The 23,971-nt window shown below is 38.8% G+C and overlaps 1 protein-coding gene across 1 annotated transcript in view; it reads left to right on the top strand.

The window, feature by feature from the left end:
• The window catches only part of LOC132562826 (cubilin-like), a 40,110-nt gene that overhangs the window by 9,143 nt on the left and 6,996 nt on the right, over positions 1-23,971 (top strand). The window contains exons 2-8 of the mRNA XM_060227600.1: positions 1,408-1,508; positions 2,574-2,667; positions 3,051-3,163; positions 3,828-4,010; positions 6,282-6,363; positions 22,570-22,688; positions 23,528-23,674. Coding sequence (XP_060083583.1) covers positions 1,454-1,508; positions 2,574-2,667; positions 3,051-3,163; positions 3,828-4,010; positions 6,282-6,363; positions 22,570-22,688; positions 23,528-23,674 — 793 coding nt within the window. The 5' untranslated portion in view covers positions 1,408-1,453. The remainder of the gene's footprint in view (positions 1-1,407; positions 1,509-2,573; positions 2,668-3,050; positions 3,164-3,827; positions 4,011-6,281; positions 6,364-22,569; positions 22,689-23,527; positions 23,675-23,971) is intronic.

Consider the following 23,971-nt stretch of genomic DNA (forward strand, 5'->3'; position numbering starts at 1 on the left):
CACCGGTCCTCCTTTTACCCCTGTTGTTGATCTCCCTAGACACCGGACCTCCTTTTCTCCATGTCGTTGGTCTTCCTAGACACCGGTCCTCATTTAACCCCTGTCGTTGATCTCCCTAGACACCGGACCTCCTTTTACCCCTGTCGTTTGTGTCCCTAGACACCTGGTCCTCCTTTTACCCCACCGGACCTTTTCCTTTTCTCCCTCTCATTTAACCCCTGTCGTTGGTTAACCCCGTTGTTGATCTCCCTAGACACTGGACCTCCTTTTCTCCCTGTCGTTGGTCTCCCTAGACACCGGTCTTCCTTTTACCCCTGTCGTTGGTCTCCCTAGACACCGGACCTCATTTAACCCCTGTCGTTGATCTCCCTAGACACCGGACCTCCTTTTCTCCCTGTCGTTGGTCTCCCTAGACACCGGTACTCCTTTTACCCCTGTTGTTGATCTCCCTAGACACCGGACCTCCTTTTCTCCCTGTCGTTGGTCTCCCTAGACACCGGTCCTCCTTTTAACTCCTGTCGTTGATCTCCCTAGACACCGGACCTCCTTTTACCCCTGTCGTTGGTCTCCCTAGACACCGGTCCTCCTTTTACCCCTGTCGTTGGTCTCCCTAGACACCGGACCTCCTTTTCTCCCTGACGTTGATCTCCCTAGACACCGGACCTCCTTTTCTCCCTGTCGTTGATCTCCCTAGACACCGGACCTCCTTTTACCCCTGTCGTTGATCTCCCTAGACACCGGACCTCCTTTTCTCCCTGTCGTTGGTCTCCCTAGACACCGGTCCTCCTTTTACCCTAGATGTTGCGAGGATGTAATGGAAGATTTTGTGCCCACTTTGAGACTTAAGTGTTGTTTTCACACCCCTGACCGAATTAGAACAAAACAATCAGATATATATATATATAAGCTGATCCATATATAGATTTACATGATCAGTTGCTCTGTATCGTATGACCAGATGGGATATTATGTTGGCCTATACATGTTAAACCTTGTCATTTTTATGGCATTTTACAAGGCATCAACCGTGGAGAGCGTCTTCATACAAGCTTTTCTGTTGTGAGGGTATATAACATACTGAAAACATTGACAGCAAAAAAATATAACCACTTGATTTTCTGATGGCATATATATATATATATATATATATATAATTTAAAAAGATAAAAACTTCGTATATACAGAGAAAATTAACATGACAAACAAATATATCACTAAAGTTTTCAGGCCTTTGTTTGTCATGTTAAATGATTAATTTTCTGTACATGTATATATATATATGAAAAGACATGCTCTTACAGATATTATGCAGTGATATATATTGCAGTGATTATCTTACTTTACATAACTAATATTTCCTTCTTTTTCCCCATTTCTCATTTGACGTGTTCTTTGTTCTCTTTTCAGCGTTAACAAGAGTTTATCAGCTTTAAAACCATCAGCAGAACCCATCATGACATATCGAGAACTGATTACAACCTTTATCCTACTGGCATATAGTTACAAAGGTAATTTACTTGCAGTAAGAACTATATATATATATTAAGATAATTTCTGTAAATAAAAAGGTACATTAAGTAATCGATGGTTATCCTTAAATGCTTATATAAGTAAACACTAAAACAATACTGAATCAATTACAGTCGAACCTCGTCATCTCACACCCGTTAAGCGCGAAGACCCTGTTCAATTCCAAGCATTCGGTCAGTCACTGCCTAGGGAATTAAGGAATCATCAGAACAGCTCAATGTTTGACATACCAATTTATCATCCAATTAGCATAGTGTGAGACATGATCAAACTTACCTTTAGATAACTTGTTTCATGTCAGTATAGTTGGTACAGGACAAAACATATTTTTGACGTCTACTGCTAAAGAAAACAGCCTAACTTCAGCGTTTTTTTTAAACAAGAGTCCTTAAGGAATGGCAATTCAAACCTGTGAAATTTCAGGGTTTAACATCCCTTCTCCTCCTTCAATGTGCCATAGTAGAGGGACAAAATATTCGAATTTTAAAAGCCGTCTGAATTAAGGGGTTTTACCCTAATTTTGAAATTTTCCAGGTGTGGTATTGGAGTTTATTGCGTGGGGAAAATATATATTTTTATGTCTTCTGCTAAAACAGCGAAGCATATTTGACCGCAAGCATCATAGTGACAATGAAGTTCAAACAGCGAGATCGAGGGATGTGTCCCCCTCCCCCGAGACGCCAAAAGAGGGGACTATATAGAGCAAAAAAGAAAAATGTCATACCCACCAAAAAAGCATAGACGCAAATATTTACAATGACAGGAATTTGACGTTTTCCTTAAAATCCTCCTGAAACTATCATTATTAAAATCATATTTGTTCTATATTACTGGTTCGTCAAGGCATTTGATTCTCTTATTACATCTATACTGAATATTAAATCTGCGTTTGATACACTAAACAGTGGTATATATAATTTTGTATTCAATTTCGATTGTTTGATGCTGTTACCTCTTATTAGCCACTATGAACATAAAAACGTCCTTTTTGTTGTCGAATTATTTATATATTGGTAACAGATGATATTTATGTTACAATTAAGTCCATGCGCAGTGTTCGGGGACTTCCTCTGATATAAATCTGGCAACCTTTGAAACTGGTAGCATAACGTACCCAAGCAGTGGAGTGTACACAGAGTAAGTTTTAATCACTATGGGACATCAATATTCAACTTTATGTAACAAGGACAATTGATGGCTTGTTGATTTAATGTAACGGTGACACAGAGGTTGCTTACAGAGCTAAATGTAATATTGACTTAAATGGGTTGTTTTTGTTAAAGTACATGTAATTGTGAAAAAAAATGCTTTTAGTGAAGAAATAAATTGTATTAAATTATCATCCACGAGTTTAAGAACAAATTAATGGTGTAATTAAGTACATTTTCTGGTATATATACTGTATACAAAACTTGTAACAGAAATACAACTTCCTTGCTTGCCTTACGATCAAAGAATTATTTCCCCCTTTCTTTATTTTTTATCTCCCAAGTAAAGAACTATCATTTTGTTGATAACAGAAATCTCAACTGTGCATGGAAGCTGATTTCATCAAATTCTGCTAGTGAAGATATCCTTATGTACATACAGATAGATAACTTGAGGCCGAACGACATCCTACAGATATATGACGGTATGTTGTTTATTTTCTTCGGAGCAATTAACAAGTTCATAAATAATTGTTTGTATCGACTCATTGTGAGAACCTATGCAGGAAGCTGAAAAAGCTATCAAGCAAACGTGTCTGTGCATAGGCCATGACTATGAAAGGTGTTTTTCTTTGTCAATTCTTGTTAGCACAAGGAAGTATGTTTCGCAAGAAGTAATGATATGTCTTTCTCATAATCTTCATCACTGTCATCTCTCGGAGTCATGTGTTGTAAATTTATCCGTCAGCTGTTGGCATCAGTGTCCTAAATCACAAAATCAAATGCGACAACTTGTATTCGGTAACCTAGATTTTTTCTATCGAAAAAAGAAATATTCACAACCGAATTTATTCAGTTTAACACACAAAGATATTCATGATCGTTGCATTTTGATTAATGATCAAGTCAAGCATCAAACAATTTATCATTGATAGTTAAGATTGTACAAGATTAAGACTTATTGTAAATTTCTTACTTTCCAATTACTAATAGAATACATGTAGTTAATTTCTTTTTAGTGTTATTTAACAATAAAAAATATGCTAAACTGATTCTTGATGTACTTTTCAAAAATACAATATACAGGTACACCATTAGTAGTTAACAGTAAATCGACTAGAAGTATTTGTATTTGTTATCCTTTAATAGGTACCGATGGCTCTGGAGCAGCTTCTTTCTCATCTAACGCCGCAGGAGCGTCCAGCTTCAGCGTCAATCGTGTTGCCCTGTCCGGTAACGTCTATATTAGTTTTCAATCGGATTCTATTGCGGACGCCAATCAGAATGGTTTTACCATTCAATACATGTCAGCCAAAGCCATGGATGGTGGAGGTAATTCTATTATTGTTTTACGTAAATAGATATTCCTTATTGTATATGATGAATTTATAGACGTCATTAGACTCTCACATATCCCCGTCTCACCAACATGACGGCACTTAAGGATGGATTCAATGCTAAAGTTGAAAAATGTTTTGCAGGCGTCAACTGTTTCTTTCAAACGACTTTTAGATAGTGCAAAAACTCACTGTCATGATATAATTGTTGTATCATGTCTCGGTGAATTCCTTTAAGATCGAATGAAAGATCTTTGCATATAGACCTTCATTTAATATCATCACGACTTTCTAACACTTATAAGTTCATTAACGTCAAAAGTCTTACAAATTCTAATCTTAAAGGCACTTCTCAATAGAAGCAGAGAGATGATTCCTGCTGTAGTCCGTGTGGCAGCACTTTGTATCGGCTTCAATTACACACTACCACAAGATAAAAAAATATGAACCATACAATATTTTAAAACAATTCAAGTAATATCCAATACATATCGCTAAAAACTATACCTGTCTGTCTTGTGATTGTGTCCATTGGCCGAATGGCTTTAAATAGCCCTCGAAGGGCTTTCCGTATGTTGTTTAACAAGGTACTAATCACTCGAAGGGCCTTCTGTAAGTTGTTCAGTGAGGTGCTCACCACTCGAAAGGCCTTCCGTATGTTATTTAGCAAGGTACTCATCACTCGAAGGGCCTTCCCTATATTATTCAATAAGGTACTCACCATTCGAAAGGCCTTCCGTATGTTGTTTAGCAAGGTACTCACCACTCGAAGGGCCTTCCCTATGTTATTCAGTGAGGTGCTCACCACTCGAAAGGCCTTCCGTATGTTGTTTAGCAAGGTACTCACCACTCGAAGGGCCTTCCCTATGTTATTCAATAAGGTACTCACCACTCGAAAGGCCTTCCGTATGTTGTTTAGCAAGGTACTCACCACTCGAAGGGCCTTCCCTATGTTATTCAGTGAGGTGCTCACCACTCGAAAGGCCTTCCGTATGTTGTTTAGCAAGGTACTCATCACTCGAAGGGCCTTCCCTATGTTATTCAGTGAGGTGCTAAGCCTTCCCTATGTTATTCAGTGAGGTGCTAACCACTCGAAGGGCCTTCCCTATGTTATTCAGTGAGGTGCTCACCACTCGAAAGGCCTTCCGTATGTTGTTTAGCAAGGTACTCATCACTCGAAGGGCCTTCCCTATGTTATTCAGTGAGGTGCTAACCACTCGAAGGGCCTTCCCTATGTTATTCAGTGAGGTGCTAACCACTCGAAGGGCCTTCCCTATGTTATTCAGTGAGTGTGACTGGAGTTGATACGTGTTCTGTTCCGTTATTAGCAAGGTACTCACCACTCGAAGGGCCTTCCCTATGTTATTCAGTGAGGTGCTCACCACTCGAAAGGCCTTCCGTATGTTGTTTAGCAAGGTACTCATCACTCGAAGGGCCTTCCCTATGTTATTCAGTGAGGTGCTAACCACTCGAAGGGCCTTCCCTATGTTATTCAGTGAGGTGCTAACCACTCGAAGGGCCTTCCCTATGTTATTCAGTGAGGTGCTCACCACTCGAAAGGCCTTCCGTATGTTGTTTAGCAAGGTACTCACCACTCGAAGGGCCTTCCCTATGTTATTCAGTAAGGTACTCACCACTCTAAGGGCCTTCCGTATGTTGTCCAGTGATAGAGCTATCAATCGAAGGTCCTTGTTCAGTGAGGTAATCACCACTGGAAAGGCCATCAGTATGTTAATCAGAGAGGCAGTCACCAATCGCAGGGCCTTCAGTATGTTGTTTAGTTAGGTAGTCACAACTGGTATATTTCAGTGTGGCAACACCATAAAGTCGGCTTCAATTACACACTACCACAAGATATACGATATGAACAATACAATAATTAAAAATAATTTACGCGATATCCTATCAATATAGCTGAGAAATATTTTGTCTGTCCTGATTGTGTCCATTGGCTATATATTTCAACCAAATGGACTTACATGACACTCGAAGGTCTTCCGTATGTTGTTCAGAGATGAAGTCGCCGCTGGAATATCCTTCCGTTTGTTGTTCAGTGAGGTAGTCACGACTTGAAGGGCCAGTTATACGTTGTTCAGCTAGGTAGTTACCAGAAGTAACAAGGAGTTCCGACTTCAAATTGACTGACCGTTAATTCGTCGATAAAGTAAGCAAATATTTATCTGGCGGATATTTTTTCTTTTTTTTTTATTATGCAGCCTTTTTAATCGTTAATACTTAATACCTAATACTTATTGTATACTTAAAGCTTGCAGCTCGACTGCCACTTTAACAGCCACGGATACAACATCGTACCTGACAAGCCAAAATTTCCCCTCCAAGTACTTGTCGTAAGTATATCTCATTCATTGTGATTGGAATACCATTTCACATATGTAGAGATAAAAAAAGCAGTGCTGAAGACGTTTTGAAGATATTGAAATTAACATCTCGAACATATAAATAATCTGTTTGCATGTATGAAAGGAAAATGTTTGTGAACAGATACAGAAAGAACCAGTTCTGTCTGATGACGGACAGGAAAATAATTCATGACACCAACATTACCTTCTAATGGGAATTTAGTAGAATTTGTATTTAAATTATGCAATAATTGATCTTACCGAATAATTACTTTATCTATAATTAATTTGTTATCTCATTGTTGTTTGTTTGGGGTTTTATTATTATTATAAATATTTTATGATTATTGCGTCTGTTAAAGCCCAAATATACAATACACGTAAAAATCACTATAAAAAACAAACTTTATCTTATTTTCCCCGTAATATATGTAACAAAACAAATACTTTCCTTTAATTAAAGAAAATAGAACTGACTGTTTTCAATTTGAATAAAAATTGAAAAAATCGGAAAATAAACAATGTGGGACCCACAATAATTCATCCATTACCGCTCGTAGGGATGACATTGCGCATGCCCATATTCCGCGTGTGTAAACATGGCAGACACAGTACAGACGTTCACCAGTCGCTTCCTTTTTTTCAATCATACATCAGGCCAGTTCTTAATTCTTACGTTATAGTTGTGCGTCGTATCGTTTCTAAACTAATTATTCCTTCTAATAATTTCCCAAAAACTGAATGTTTATCACAGGAATACTTCAAGTCTACGACAAGACTTCGCAAACAATGTTTGGAAACAAAAACTTACCGTAGACATATCTGCATGTGCTTCCTCTATAAGTAGAGACCTCAACTCTCGCGAGATCAGGTCATGAACTTTCCGACGTGGTTCGGCAACAATCGTAATTTCGATGGCGGCGTGTTTAAAATGGAGGTGTGTTTACAAATAGCGAGTTTCAACTGCTCATATATCAATACTTTATGCACAAAGTCATGGTAACTATTGTTTGAATTACTTAATTTTAACTACATCTTAGAGAATATCTCAATAATTATGTGTGATTCTACACTAAATTTTTGGTGAATGTTACGTATATTGGGGCTTTAATCATTGTACAAAGGATTGACTGATTGTGACTAAGATCAGAAAATAACGTCTATCTAACAATTCCTAAACATCTGAGGCACTTGCAACTTATCTTGATTTAGATGAAACAGTTCATATTGTGCGGAAAAATATTTTGAACCCATTGTCAACATTCTCGGGGATAAAATGCCTAAAATTTTAAAATATACCGGTGTACAATTAAATATTTCTTTCTTTTTACGATTCCCTTAATGTATGGCGGTTTGACAGAAAACAAAACAACGACAACAAAAAGCAAAAAAAAAAAAAAAGTCACGTGAAGGATTCTCTATATGTGCCGGTGACCGGTAATATCGCCGACTACTTGCCACTCGGGGCCGTTTACAAAATATTGCACTGAAATCTCGTATTTCCGATAAAATGGTTTATCATATGTTTATTTCGTTCCAGTTTCAGTTCTCGTATTAAAACAATCGAAAACAGGCTAAATCGTCTTGCGTTAGTTAATATGTGTCTTACAATTATGCCTACACGCCGTGGCATCAGCAGCACGTACGTCGTAGCATGAGTGGGGCGCACTTTGTCATATTGTAGCATTAACGCGGATGGGGTGAATCACCAGGATGTCGGTTACCGTAACAAAGCTTATCCCGGAAGGACAGTCATACCGTATATATATGTGTTTCGGCTCGTTCGAGTTGCTATGCTGTGTTAGTTAGGCCACAAACAATACTTTTGTCCTCGATGATTGATAAATACTCTGTGTGAATTATTCGCCGTTAAAGGTCATTCCGTTAATCTCTGGTGGTAAAGACTGTGTAGGGGGTCTTCTGTGATTGGTCTCCGAGCTACTACATAAACCTACAGTCATGTTTGGTCTTGGCGTATTTTTTATCCAAAAAAAAACATACGCCGTAACTTGTATATCATTATAGTGTTCGTCATTGTATACCTTAAAGATCTAGGACGGATTAATATATTACCATCATACGCATAAATTTTTTTAATCTTTTCTACATAATGTACATAATTTTAACTATAAGTACGTTTAACTATTATTGCTGAAATTCTTTATTGTACAAAAATTATAACAGAATAATATTATGTCTTTCTGTATTTTGATGAAACTTACCATCTACAAATGAACGGAATTATATTTAGTAATTACAAAAATTACCATAGCACACACAATTTTGTTTTTTTATTTTTATTATTATTTTATTAATAGTTTTCAATAGTTTTTAAATTTTTATTTTGATGTTTTTAAATCTCATACTTGTAATATATTGAAAGTCTAGTAGAAGTTGGGGAGTTCTCTCCCCTTACCTAATATTTGTATTCATCCACTGGCAATGTTAATCTGGTCAAATTCATTGGTAAATGAAACAGATCACATTTAGTAGTTTCATTGAATCTGCTTTTGGATAGAAATTAAAATATATCTTTAATGTGAAGGGTACAGTCAGGGATGTAGGTTATATATCTTTAATGTTACGGGTACAGACAGGTATGGAGGTTCTATATAAGTTTAATGTGACGGGTACAGACAGGGATGTAGGTTCTATATATGTTTAATGTAACAGGTACAGTCAGGGATGTAGGTTATATATGTTTAATGTGACGGGTACAGACAGGGATGTAGGTTCTATATATGTTTAATGTGACGGGTACAGACAGGGATGTAGGTTCTATGTATGTTTAATGAAACAGGTACAGTCAGGGATGTAGGTTCTATATATGTTTAATGTCACGGGTACAGACAGGGATGTAGGTTCTATATATGTATAATGTGACGGGTACAGTCAGGGATGTAGGTTCTATATATGTTTTACGTGACGGGTACAGTCAGGGATGTAGGTTCTATATATGTTTAATGTGACGGGTACAGACAGGGATGTAGGTTCTATATATGTTTAATATTACGGGTACAGACAGGGATGGAGGTTCTATATAAGTTTAATGTGACGGGTACAGACAGTGATGTAGGTTCTATATATGTTTAATGTAACAGGTACAGTCAGGGATGTAGGTTATATATGTTTAATGTTACGGGTACAGACAGGGATGTAGGTTCTATGTATGTTTAATGTGACGGTAGAGTCAGGGATGTAGGTTCTGCATATGTTTAATGTTACGAGTACAGTCAGGGATGTAGGTTATATATATGTTTTATGTGACGGGTACAGTCAGGGATGTAGGTTCTATATATGTTTTACGTGACGGGTACAGTCAGGGATGTAGGTTCTATATATGTTTTACGTGACGGGTACAGTCAGGGATGTAGGTTCTATATACGTTTAATGTGACGGGTACAGTCAGGGATGTAGGTTCTATATATGTTTAATGTCACGGGTACAGACAGGGATGTAGGTTTTATATATGTTTAATGTGACGGGTACAGACAGGGATGTAGGTTCTGTATATGTTTAATGTGACGGTACAGTCAGGGATGTAGGTTCTATATATGTTTAATGTGACGGGTACAGTCAGGGATGTAGGTTCTATATATGTATAATGTGACGGGTACAGTCAGGGATGTAGGTTCTATATATGTTTTACGTGACGGGTACAGTCAGGGATGTAGGTTCTATATATGTTTAATGTGACGGGTACAGTCAGGGATGTAGGTTCTATATATGTTTAATGTGACGGGTACAGTCAGGGATGTAGGTTCTATATATGTATAATGTGACGGGTACAGTCAGGGATGTAGGTTCTATATATGTATAATGTGACGGGTACAGTCAGGGATGTAGGTTCTATATATGTTTAATGTGACGGGTACAGTCAGGGATGTAGGTTCTATATATGTATAATGTGACGGGTAGAGTCAGGGATGAAGGTTTTTTATATGTTTAATGTGACGGTATAGTCAGGGATGTAGGTTCTATATATGTTTAATGTGACGGTACAATCAGGGATGTAGGTTCTATATATGTTTAATGTGACGGTACAGTCAGGGATGTAGGTTCTATATATGTTTAATGTGACGGGTACAGTCAGGGATGTAGGTTCTATATATGTATAATGTGACGGGTACAGTCAGGGATGTAGGTTCTATATATGTATAATGTGACGGGTACAGTCAGGGATGTAGGTTCTATATATGTTTAATGTCACGGGTACAGTCAGGGATGTAGGTTCTATATATGTTTAATGTGATGGGTACAGTCAGGGATGTGGGTTCTATATATGTTTAATGTAACAGGTACAGACAGGGATGTAGGTTCTATGTATGTTTAATGTAACAGGTACAGTCAGGGATGTAGGTTCTATATATGTTTAATGTCACGGGTACAGACAGGGATGTAGGTTCTATATATGTTTAATGTGACGGGTACAGACAGGGATGTAGGTTCTATATATACAGACAATTGAATTTAGCAAAAGATTAAATTAAGCAAACATATAACTTTAAGCAAAATAAATTGAAATTTCGCAAACGCTTATTAAATTCAGCAAAATTTATTACATAATAGCACAACAACAGCAGATGTTACTAATCTTCTTACATATCATAGGAAGCACTTAAGCAATTGTAAAGTTTGGCTAAAAGTTATAAAACAAAAACAAACAAAAAACAAACATATCTTGCCATGCAAAAAGACGGAAACGGCGACGTGATAAAAACAGTGGGCCGTTTCTTCAGCATGTACATGTTTGCAATTTAGTCAAGATTCATTGTGGTATATGAAATTAATAGACAGATCACAAGAACAATACGAACGCGCCGAAACACAACTTTGTCTTGTATGACCTATGCTACAGGTATAGACAGAGCCGACCTTACAGTCCCTACTCAGATGAATTTGTGTAGGCCGTTCACAGCCCCGGCTACAATACTCGTACCAGGAATGTAGGGAATAATTAATATCTCGAGAACAAAAAGAATCTAAAAAATCTCAAAATATTTACATAAATCCACTTAAATATTTTTAAAATCTGACACTTTGAATGAAATAATTCAAATACATATATATTTTTGTAATAGACTATTAGTTCCTTAGGGTATGAAAACTTGTATTCACACTCAACCGTGAAATTTTTGGGATTTTTTCCTTTTTTTTTTTTTTTTTTTATTGATCATTTTGCAAATTAAAGCTAACATATGATTTTATTAAGAATTACCCAGAAATGAGGTGTAAATCATATCTAATCTTGCATTTATGATGCTCGCGAATTGTTTGTTTATGCGTGATCCCCGGGTCTGGCCTCGTGCTAGGGGGGTTCACAATGGCTACTCAATGTCCTCCCATTCGCTCTCTCCGCAGTCCTGATCCTACTAGGAATAAAATTCATGAGTGACTTTATCCTTCTCATTGGGATCTTTGCCTATTCTTCTCAAGAGGGCTACTTTCAGTTGGGCCAGAGTAACAGGGAGAGGCTGGCGTCGTCGAACCTGTCTCTTCAATTGGTCCCACAAGTGCTCAATAGGGGATAGGTCAGGGTTGTATGGCGGCCAGTCCAGTGGGTGGATATTGATGTTAGTCGAAAGTCGCGACAGATCCTCGCTACATAGGGTCGAATATTATCCTCCTGGAATGTAAGGTTGTTTTGCTGAATTATTGGGACAACATCGGGTCGGAGGATTTCATCTCTATATCTAGCGGCAGTTAAATTACCAGCTACCACAACCACTGATGATTTAACTCAATGCGAGATTCCTCCCCACACCATAACCGATCCACCGCTTAACCCATCCGTCTCTATTACGCAGCAGTCGGTAAAACGTTCTCTACGAAGTCGGTTTACACCTTCTGCTCGACACATAGTGAAGCGGGACTCATCAGTAAAAAAGACCCGACTCCACTGCCTTAATGAGGATATTCTGGTGCATGCCCAACTTCCTGCAACCGTTTCTTTACACATTTTGCATGAATAGGATGGCTATGAGTTCCTATGGTATGAAGGGCAGATTCATTAACAGTAAGGTGGCGATTGATCAAATGCGCGAGACGAATAAACCTGTCCTGATGTTATGACGTCACGCGCGGACGCCCAGATCTAGGTCTAACAAGACGTTCTATAGTGAAAATATGGACACCGAAATGTCTGGCAATCTGTATTTGTCTTTGCACTTGCATAATTATCGCATCGGCCTGACCCCTCTAAATTCTCGTCAGCCGTGCCATTGTTTACTGCTATCAGAAATTAATAAAAATAACGGAAAACGATGTGTCTCCATGAAGACTACCTAATGGTATGACGAGCAGTGTAACTCAATGTCACAACAGTGCTGTGCACGAGATTTTCCTGTTCCAGCTTTCCCCGAAAGACATCGTCACGCAATACAATAATCCAACATTCGTCCAAGTGCACTATGACCTTGAGATATGCTTGGCAGATTTTAATTGTTGTTAAACAACGCTTTCGCAGGACTTTGCAAATAATGTTACCTCGCGTTTCTTTATCCCTTGAGTATATGAATATATCCTTTATCTTGTGTCAACTGTACTCATTTTGTCGGACGAAAGGTAACTAGGTGCTGAACAGCCAGAAATAAAACCCGGGACCTGGACAGAGGCATATCTCATGAGAACTCTGAACGCCTTGGGAAAATATGCCATAGTTTCTCTTGATTTGTGTACCCAGACTGGTAAGGGTATATTCATTATATGAATTCTCAGTAACTGCCTTGGGGTGCAGTCTCGAGACTATGCTACAGACAGCCATAAATAATTGGTCTGTGGATAAGGCATCCAGGCCTATCAAGGCATAAAGATTGAACGAGTGACAACCTCAAGAGTCGAATGCGCCATACATATGACTCTATAGCATCGTCTGATTGTCTTTTGATGGAGATAAGGATAGTGGAGAGAGAGCTTGACCTGTGCTCGGGTACCACTGGTAAAAGCCACGACTCTATCAAGAAAGCAAGCTACTTCTGCTTGAGAAGTTTCTTAAGAGTTTGAGAGTAAACTAAAGGCACTTTCGGATAGAATGGCCAGAATGATCGATGCCAGATTTGACAAGTTTATTGCAATCAAACAAAATATTCAGGTCAAGGCCAGCATCGAGGTCGTGGTCGTGATTCCTACAGACTGAAACCAAACCTCAACAAACAAAAATCGGCGGAGGGCCCAAAAGCGTAACGGTCTCTGCCGTGGGCCAAGCAGCGACCGATGCACTTCAAACAGGCCAAGCTGATATTTTGAATATGCTCCTAGGGCTCTATTGACAGCAAAGTTCTCATTGAAGGAATAAAGGCGAAATACTTAATAGATAGTGGCTCAATGGTTTCCACCATATCCGAATCATTCTATCGTGGCCTACCAAACAGGCCTGAGCTCCATTAGGTTTCTAAACTAGGGCTTGGTGTAACTGTAGCTAATGGTTCAGCCATTCATATTAAGGTGTATATAGAATTTAATGTCCAATTACCTTTCTTGTCTAAGTCTTTACTGTTCCATTACTAGTAGTACCAGACACAGATTACAAGAGAACATGTCCATGCCTTATGGGTACCAATGAAATCAGACTGGTTAAAGACTCGATGGCCTCATGTGAGCTCCATTTATCTCCCGAGGTCGCTGTATTAAGTATTTCTTGTTCATATGATGTCAAGTCCATGAACAGGAAGCCACTTAAGGTTCAATCCTACCAGTCCACAGTTATCATCGACATGATACCCGGAACCTCTAACATCATCATCACAGAAAACCGATTTGACAACTCTGACCTTTAATATACATAGTTATCAAAGTAAAAAATGACGTGTCTAGAGTGAAAATATCAGTTAAAGTTTGCAATCTGATTACTACACCCATATTTGTTTAGTACACCAGGTTAAGGTTGTTGATAATTTAATTTCTGAGTTACCCGGTACTCCCGAAACAAAGTCTGTACCTGAAGATATGGTATAACTTTGAATACTGAGAATCTCAGTGATGAGCAATTGTATAGGGTTCGTCAAGTATTAGACATTTTCTACTCTTCCACTCGATAATATTTATTTGGTTGAAAGAAGGATGGTTTATTAAGATTCTGTATTGGCTACCGCATGCTTAACTCGGGTATGACGAAAGATGCATATATGCCTCCTCGATTTGATGTCACTATCGATACTTTAATAGGTAGCTGTTATTTCTCGAAACTAGATCTTCGAGCTGGTTAAAGGCAGATATAAGTCGCTGAGAAAGATCCCAATTATATTGCCTGCATCTGAGGGAATGTCTCGTCTTCTTTGATGACATTTTTGACAAGGTGACAATGTTAGAATCAGTTTATTCCTGAATAGTACAATATGGACAGAAACGTAAACCTTCAAAGTGCTAAAATGTTTAAAAGTTCTGCGACGTGCTTGGGGCATGTAGTGTCTGCAGAAGGCATTGTGACAGACCCAGAAAAGTTATCCATTGTGAAAGATTGGTCATATCCAAAGAACGTTAAGAAGCTAGGTCAATGTCTTGGTTTTAGTGGTTACTGTAGGCGTTCCATTAAGGATTTTTCTCTATCGCCCAACCGCTAAACAATTTTTTGCAAGGTCAAGTCCTCATTAAAACAAGTAAGACTGCAAAGGCTTAAACTTAATCTAAGGTCTATAAAAAAACTGAATGGTTGTGAAAGAGCCTCAGCAGACAGCTGTCGATACCCTGTTCCTTCTTATGCCGATTATACTAAAACGTTCATCTCGCACACAGACGCCGGTAGCCTTTGCCTATGATAGTCCTGTATCAGAAACAAGATTGTGCGGAGGTCATTGCATATGCCAGCCGTGGTTTAAGACCAGAAGTTTTCAGGTCTCAAGTGGGCTGTGACCGACAAGTTCCATGATTACCTCAATGGTAACACTTTCAACGTTTTCACTGATAACAACCCACTTACATATGTACTGGGTAAGACAATATTGATGCGACTAGGAATAGATGGTTTGCCGCTCTTACAAGTTATAACTTCACACTGTTGTATCAGCCTGGGATACGTAACACCGGTGCTGATGATCTCTCTCGTATTTCGTATCTCGTATTCCTGATGCTGTTCAGGCGGTATGTCTGTCGACGGTTGCTGTCGCTCCGCTAGTGGATTGCCTGTCGGCCGGGCCTTGCCTCATTTGGCCAATGATGACAGGGATTCGGTCGATGCGTTTCCGTCAGTGGATTGGAAAGTACAGCAACAGCAGGATAAAAGAGTGAAAAGGTTGATGGATGAGACTATATACGCCCAGAAGATGATTAGCACTTGGAACAAGCTTTTTTTTACATGATGGTGTACTATATCGAACACCTCTGTGGACGGTCAAAAGGTTAACCAGCCGGTGCTGCCAAAGCAGTGTGCCGTTGCCCTTAGGTGTGTTCATGATGACACTGGTCATCAGGGGAAAGAAATAACACTTTGGTTGGAAATGTAACGGCTCTACTGACCAGGCCTTGAGAATGATCAAACCAAAAAGATTAGACTTGTGGGTATTGTATACCGCGAAATTCACCAGCTAAGCATGTTGCTGAGCTGAGTCCCATTACCTCGAGCCATCCAATGGAGTTGCTCTGTATAGACATTCTCACAGCGGACAAGTGCGAAGGGGGATAGAAGATATTCTGGTGATCACAGATCACATTACCAAGTATGCCCAAGCGATACCCTGTCTTAACCAGACGGCACGGACCACTGTGAAAGCTTTATATGAGAATTTTATTGTTTACTATAGCTTTTCAAAGCGGCTACAGTGATCAAAGCAAGGTTATCAGAGAACTTTGCAAGCTTGCCCCTGTGAGAAAATCCAGAACCATCCCTTATCACCCAGTGGGAAATGGTTCAGTAGAAAAGTTTAACCTGGATCAGGATGCTTGCCACTCTAAATGAGGATAAGAAGACTGGTTGGAAATAGTATATTGCTTCACTGTTCCAGGCCTACAATGCGACCAAAAGTGATGCTTTGGGGTACCCTCCCCATTACCTCATGTTTGGAAGGCATTCTCGGTTGTCAGTGGACGCGTTTCCTTGAACTGACCCCCGGTCAGCAAGTGCGATGAATTACATGTGCTTTGTTGGCAAACTGCGGACTAGAACGGAGTCTGCCTATAGGACTGCACCGAATGAGGCTACTACGTGGTCTAAACAGAATAAAGGTCGGTATGATCGTTCGGTGCAGAACTCTAAGCTGGAGATTGGAGACCGAGTTCTAATAAGAAATGTAGGTCTAAAGGGCAAACTTAAACTGACTGACAGTTGAAAACGGGAACCTTGTTTGGTGGTAAATATCCCGAACAGTGAAATTCCTGTGTATGAGGTTAAGTATGAATCGGACAAAGGTCGTAACCGAACATAGCACAGCAACATGTTGCTTCCCTTTAATTTTATTCCTATGGACATTTGTCCTGGCTTGCCAAGGTTAGGCCTATGAAGTCTGTTGCTCTTCCGCTGGCTAAGCCTTATCCAGCACTAGTCGCACTAACGCATCACAGGAAACTGCGGAGACAACCCAAACCGCTCATGCATGCCTGAACCTGATTGTTCGGAGCATCTCATAGTTGTGACAGAAAATGAGTTAGATCAGAGCTCAGAATTGGCAGATTACACCAGTTAGGCAAGTAACGTTTAGATGATGAGTATATAACCAGAGTGACGGTGCTAAAACCGCTAGAGACCATTACCTGGACGTTTCTGAGATCGTTGAACCAAAAAGGTTAGTGCGACTCAGAAAACCTCCTGATTGTCACGGTTAGTGGGTTTTTCGTCTGCAGTGCTCCTCGTTAAGTCTAGATCTGAAGCTAACACGACCAAGTCAGATCCACGGTTGACGGGTTTCTGTGATATATATCAGTTTGTAGTATGGCATCTTAACAAATCCTCATATTTTCTTCTAATTGTTGCAATGACCACAGGGCCTGTAGCTCTGGATGGTAGGGACTGGCCCAACCTACAGATTGGTCCTAGTTGACATAACATTTTATCGAAATAATTCGTTGAAATTTATTTATCTATTCGTGACAATTCGTTAGATTTTACTGTCAATTTTAATTATTTGTACATTCTTTTAATGGAAGACCATTTCATGTTCTGTACTCATGCAAGCTCAGGTGCAATAGTGCTAGTAGGGATTGGTCCAACCACGTGACTGGTGATCTATATTGGCATGAAACCTATACCTGAAAAGGTTCAGAAAATTAGTTCCTCCTATGTCCAGTTATATAGAATACTTATATGTAAATGTGAACTTATTTATTCTCGCGTTACGAATACGTGTATTTAAATCCATGGTGATAACCAAGCGCACTTGCTCATTAAAGCTGAGTAGTAAACCTCAAAACCTCAATCTAATTGTCAATTGTCGATCTTAGCTTAATCAGTAATTGGCTCTAGGACAATTTCAAATCCAACCATGATGTGCTTATGTATATATATGTGTTCTGTAACTTCTATAACTTTTCATGGCTATAACACTAAGCAACAACTTGGTGCTGGAACGGCGGAATCGCGTTACGAATTTCGTGGAGTTAAACGTAAACCAAAAGTAAAGAGAATGATTATGTCATAAATTACTTCTAACGCACCAGAGGAGGACGTAATCAGTTCTGTTGTCTCCTATGCAGCCAGCAGAGGTGTAAAGGTGACCTTTATGAGGATTCTGAAATATTGGGATGATCAAAAAAAAAAATCCGACCTACACGGCAAAACTCAATATACTAGAGCAACATTTTGCTTTTCTGGCCGGAAACTGTTCTCATCCGTAAATGGGAGGATCGCACGAAGGAAAGTTTCGCAAATAAACGAGGAGGTAAACAATTACTTCATACGCTCGTGCTATTCGATACTTCTCGTTCTATTTGTGAATCTACTAACCTGAAATACAAGAGGCGTTATGTATGGGACACCTCTTCTGTCAGAGATTTTAAAGGATATAGACTTAGCTGTTATCACTGAACATTGGTTACCCCCAGAACAGTTATGTTTTTTAGAGAATATCGATGTCAATTACAAGACATTTGAGAGGTCTGATGATTGCATGGTGCAGGATTTTGAGCAAAGATTACAACATCGTGGCTGTGGAGGTGTAGCAATTCTCTGGACGAACCATCTGATGGTGACACCAATTTTAAGTTAGGGCTGTGATCGAGTTATTGGTGTATCCGTGCAACTTCAGGATAAATCATATCTGTGTGTGATCGGAGTTCTCCTACCATCTACAAATCGTCCAATTTGCGAATACAAAGACATCCTCGGATGTCTTTCCGATTTGTTCGACCGATATCGTGAGCAAGGGGAGATAATCATACTCGGTGACCTAAATGGACACATTTCAAAGAAGTTTGGTATTAAAAACCATGTGCACGCTAACGAAAGTGGCACTTCACTCGAAACTTTTATTGATGAGAAGCAACTCATATCAGCTAATTCACAGGAATTGTCTGAAGGTGGTGACTTTTGTGTCTAACGATGGTCTGTATCATCCTCTTATTGATCATATTCTCATCGAAAGGAGTCAGTGTGATTTGGTGAGATCTTGTGTGATACATGATGACCACTTCCTTAATGTATCAGATCAGGTGCCAGTTACAATTTCTGATGATATATTGTTTTCCCCTCACCAACAATCTAAATTGTCACGAGCAGTTAATTGGAGAAAGGTAACCGACGAAGAGAAGATGAAATACGTGACCGGGCTAAATGAGACACTGGGAAGAATACTTCATTACAAGAGATCTAGAATGAATGCTGAACAGCTGGAATCATTAGTACAATATACTGCGGCAGCAATTCGTGAGGCTGCGAATGCTTCGTTGACACTCAAGCGATATTGTCCATTCCTTAAGCTCTACTGGAACTATAGCAATGTTAAGGATCTCCGCTATGCGGCGATATCGTGCTTACTGGATACAACAGGGATACCCAAGAGGACACTCTTTTGAGTCTTACAGTGTGTACAAAAGAGCAAAGCGGGAATTTCGACCAGCTTTGGATAAGGCGAAAGATCAATATAATCAAGAGCAATTAGAGGAGTTGCAAGACACAGCTGAAGTAGACATTGCAACTTTTTATAAAGTTATAAAAAAATTAATGCAAAACTTTCTCCTCAGTCGAGTTGCGCATCGGAGAAGAGATCAGTCGCGATCCGGATACCAGCAAGAAAGCATGGAAAGAACATTATGAAGATTTATCAAAGCCAGGGATAAAACCTCACTTTGATGCCATATTCAAAGAGGAGGTCGAACGCGGAATCGATGGAATGTATGAGCAAAGTTTCGCTAATCAGAATACGGTTTGCATAAATCGCGTAGAAGTGGAGGAGTTGGATATAGCGATCAGAGATATAAAATATGGAAAAGCAGGTGGACACGACTTGTTATAAAACATATCCGTCATGTAGGAATTGTGTTTAAAATGTAATATTTATGCTCTTCAATGCTATCTTTGATCTGGAGGTTTACCCAAGGCATTTTAAACAGGGAATTATTATAACACTATTCAAAGGAGGGAAAAAAGACCGACTGGACATGAATAATTATAGGGATATCACTTTAACATCAGTGCTGCAAAAGCTTCTTAAGAAGATTTTGTATAGGCGAATAGTGAAGCGTTGTTCCAAAAGTCAATTTCCGCACAAATTTCATCAAGGATTTCGGCCTCAATGTGGCAGTATATTAGCCGCCTTTACTGTTAAGGAGTCGATATGTCATTATCTGGAACGTAACTCTAAAGTTTTTGCAGCGTTTCTTAACAACGCAAAGGCCTTTAACAGCGTCTGGATACAGGGACTGCTGTACAAGGTATACAAATTAGGCTTTAACGGAAAATTCTGGAGGATACTAAAAGATTCGTTTCATGGAGTAACAGCTTGTGTATTATACAGTGGACAAAAGAGCGAGGAGTACCATATTGAACAAGGGGTCGGTCAAGGAAGGACCCTCTCTGCATGGCTATTCCTCGTCATGATTAATGGCTTAGCAACTAAGTTAGAGGTAAGCGGTCTTGGACTCGGTATTCAAAATCCACACATCCCTTGTGTTTTCCTAGCAGACGATACCTTATTATTAGCAGCTTCAATCTGGAATATACAATTGCAGTTAGACATTGTGCATGATTATGCAAAAACTTTAAGACTCAACTACAATTCATCCAAGTCAACATTGATGCAGTTTACCTGTCGGAAACGTCCTCCAAAGGAACCAGGGGTTCAGTGTTGTTTAGGAAATACTCCAATACTCTGGGAAACATCAAAAGTATACGCGGGAATAACATGTTCCAACCTTAAATCCGACAAGCACATCGTGAATTCGTGCGGAAAGGGGCGTGCAACTGTTAATAGCCTTATAAATATTGGGATGCACCAGAATGGCATCAACCAACTTAGTAGTCTAAGAATTATCAACTCAGTTATTCTACCAATTATGCCGTACGGATATGAACTGTGGGTAGCACCAGTCAAGTCATCAATGGTAGAATTAGAACGTACGCAAAAATACGCTGCGAGATGTCAGGGTTTCGAAAAGACATCGCCATCAGCAATAACTACAAGGGCTCTTGGGCAAACAGATGTTTGGTGTGAGGTTAAAAAACGTAGACTATTTTTCTGGAATAAATTATGTAATGCTAGCAGTGAGTTCATTTGGAAAACCCTATTTATTGTTCGATGATGTAGCTTCGTGTTTGGTCAATACACATCCCACAAAGCTAGTTTTATCAGAGATATATCGGAGACAATGCTAAAATTTGGTATACATTCGTTCTTTATGGAATTTGTATTTTCTTCTTTGAAATGCAGCGCGGGGCAATGGAAGCGTTTTATCAAGAACGTTACCGAAGTGTATTATTTCACTCAGTAGTGTAATAGTTGTGATAACAGTGTGCTTCTTGAACACTATAGACGTATACATCCTCATATAGGCGCGAATCCTCTGTGGAAGCTAAGCTTAAAGTATCCAAAGCTGACATGGGCCAAAAATCAACAACAAACACTACAAAGCATTTTCTTATCCAATGCCCAGCCTTATTCAGTAGTAGAGATATGCAGTAAACAATTATGTAAAATTTGATTTGTTATATGAAGACGATCAGTATTTGTTTCTACTATGGAGCAGAGGGATAATAGAGATGGAAGATGATGAATGGGAGGATTGCATTGCTGGAGTCGCACGATGTGTAGAACACATGCTTTGTGAAGTAAACATTCTTCTTGCGAATTGACATATCTTAGATGACGTATTTGATGACGTCAATATGTACAATACGTGTAAAACTGTCAATAATTGCAGTAATTATTGTTTAATATATATATGCTAAACAACTATCTATAACCTGCACATTCCTTCCCCAATATCATTCTGGGCATGACATCGGACAGTAATTACCATCATCCACGTATCTCTAAGCATTTATGTTTCATCATCCCTGGTATTTCATACGTAATTTTGTCTCTTGTAGTTTGTACGATTGTATATGTCAGTTTTTAAAGGTCATTGCGTGTGTCTCCTACACTACTGTATGCTCATGTCAAATATTTGTTAATTGTAGGTTTTAATTAAACACTTATATACAAACCCATAGCATAGTGCTGTTTTAATTATAGCACCCGGCTACATAACTTTTGAAATTGGAAAGATATGGCATATCACCATAGCTAGTCTAGTGTGAAAATCATAAAATAAATGCAATATACGGCGTTATAATTATGTAATTTACCAAAATGCAATTAAAAGTACAAAAGGTGGTTACTCCAAATCGGTAGTGGAGGATACAAAATGTTCACTGACATGCAACGATTCTGATGCTAGAAATCCTAAATATCTTTTATTTGAATTATGAGGTGTTATAATGAAATTTACTAAAACTTAGTAAAAAAAAAAGTATGTTCGTTTCAAATTCTCAGAATGAAGGAAAATGCATCTCAGGCAGTCTTTAATTCCTAAATGTTCCGAACCCCCACCAACAAGAGGGAGAAACTTCCTCTCGTGCACTCCTCACGTTGGTATACGACACAGGCTATGATCAATAAATTAGGTGCCGCCTACTTATGTGAATGAAACTTCTACTAATTACGAACCCTGTCATGTTGTTTTCATGTTATGAATGTTTCCCTGTGTATAGTTTGAAAAGGGAAATGATTGACATTTCTATAATGAGGATATCCTCCTCTTACAATCACTGACGATTTGAATTTATGTTATCAGAGGCAGTAACTGTACTTGGTTAATCAGTACTCAGGATCTCTGTGGAAACATCTTCTTAAATTTTCTCCATGTCGATATAGAGTCAGCTTGCGATTATGATCGCGTTGTCGTCACATACGGTGAGTGAATTCAGTTCAATCCCTTAGTAACAACCCATGTTTTGAAAATGCTCTTAGTTTAATCCCTTAGTAACAACCCATATTTTGAAAATGTTCTTAGTTCAATCCCTTAGTAACAACCCATATTTTGAAAATGTTCTTAGTTCAATCCCTTAGTAACAACCCATATTTTGAAAATGTTCTTAATTCAATCCCTTAGTAACAACCCATATTTTGAAAATGTTCTTAAGTTGATAATGGTATTGAAAAAGAAGTTCTTTTTACACTACCAGTAGACGATTTTACTGTGACGTTTCGCTTAACTACACACTAAGGTAGAAAAAAGTGTGACGAGATGGTAAAAAGATTATGGAAAAAAACGTACACAATATGGTAGCAATGTACTGAAGTCAATTCGGCTGCGTTTTGTGTGGTCATAGATGTCCGAGAGTATGTGACCCCGTAATTCTCCAAGAACGTCCCACAATTTCCGATGCAAGAACTGTGTTGTATATTGGAGAAAAGGGCAGGGGATTCAGGGTCCGACTTAATGAACATCAGAAAGATGTTAAATTTCAAGACAGCAGGATAACAGGTCTGAGCGAAAGTAATCTCAGTCCCAGATATCGTTACACGCATCATATCACTGACTAGTGAAATTTCAAAAGTTCGACAAGAAAAACAACTTTTTTCTAGCTGCTAATAAGACACTTTACACTGGTCATTTGTCTGATGAATGTGACAGTTTTGTCATCGAGACGTTATTCTTAAATCGTCTTCTGGTTGTGTTATAACGATTTTTTGTTTTTGTTTTTGTTGCTGCACCAACAAACTTTCGATTTTATTATTGTGTTAAACAGACGGAGTTGCACAGTCCCCAATTTGTGGTACCAATGGCTGGAATTATGTGTTGTCCTATAGTACCAGTGGTACTTCGGCAACTATTAACATGAAATCGGATGGTTCTGACAATTATCACGGATTCTTGATGTCATACACAAGAACAGGTATTTCATCAAGAATGATGTTTCTTTTATATATACCATGATGGAAGGCTAGTGTGTCTGTTATTAGTAAATATGGCCGAGCTCCAATTTCACAGTGTAGCGGAATGGTTCGATGTTAAACATTTATCAAAAGTTAAAAGAGACACATTCTGAAACATATCGGATAATATAAAATCAGATCCTCACACAAATGACATCTACTGACAGTTCAAACTTCAACAAATCACAACCAATACAAGTGAAAATAATTATCACTTTACACAAATATTTAACATTACAGATACACTTGTAGTCGTT

The sequence above is a fragment of the Ylistrum balloti genome, unplaced genomic scaffold (assembly GCF_031769215.1).
Source record: "Ylistrum balloti isolate Yb309-2 unplaced genomic scaffold, AGI_CSIRO_Ybal_v1 Utg371526, whole genome shotgun sequence".
In the NCBI taxonomy this organism is placed as follows: Eukaryota; Metazoa; Mollusca; class Bivalvia; order Pectinida; family Pectinidae; genus Ylistrum; species Ylistrum balloti.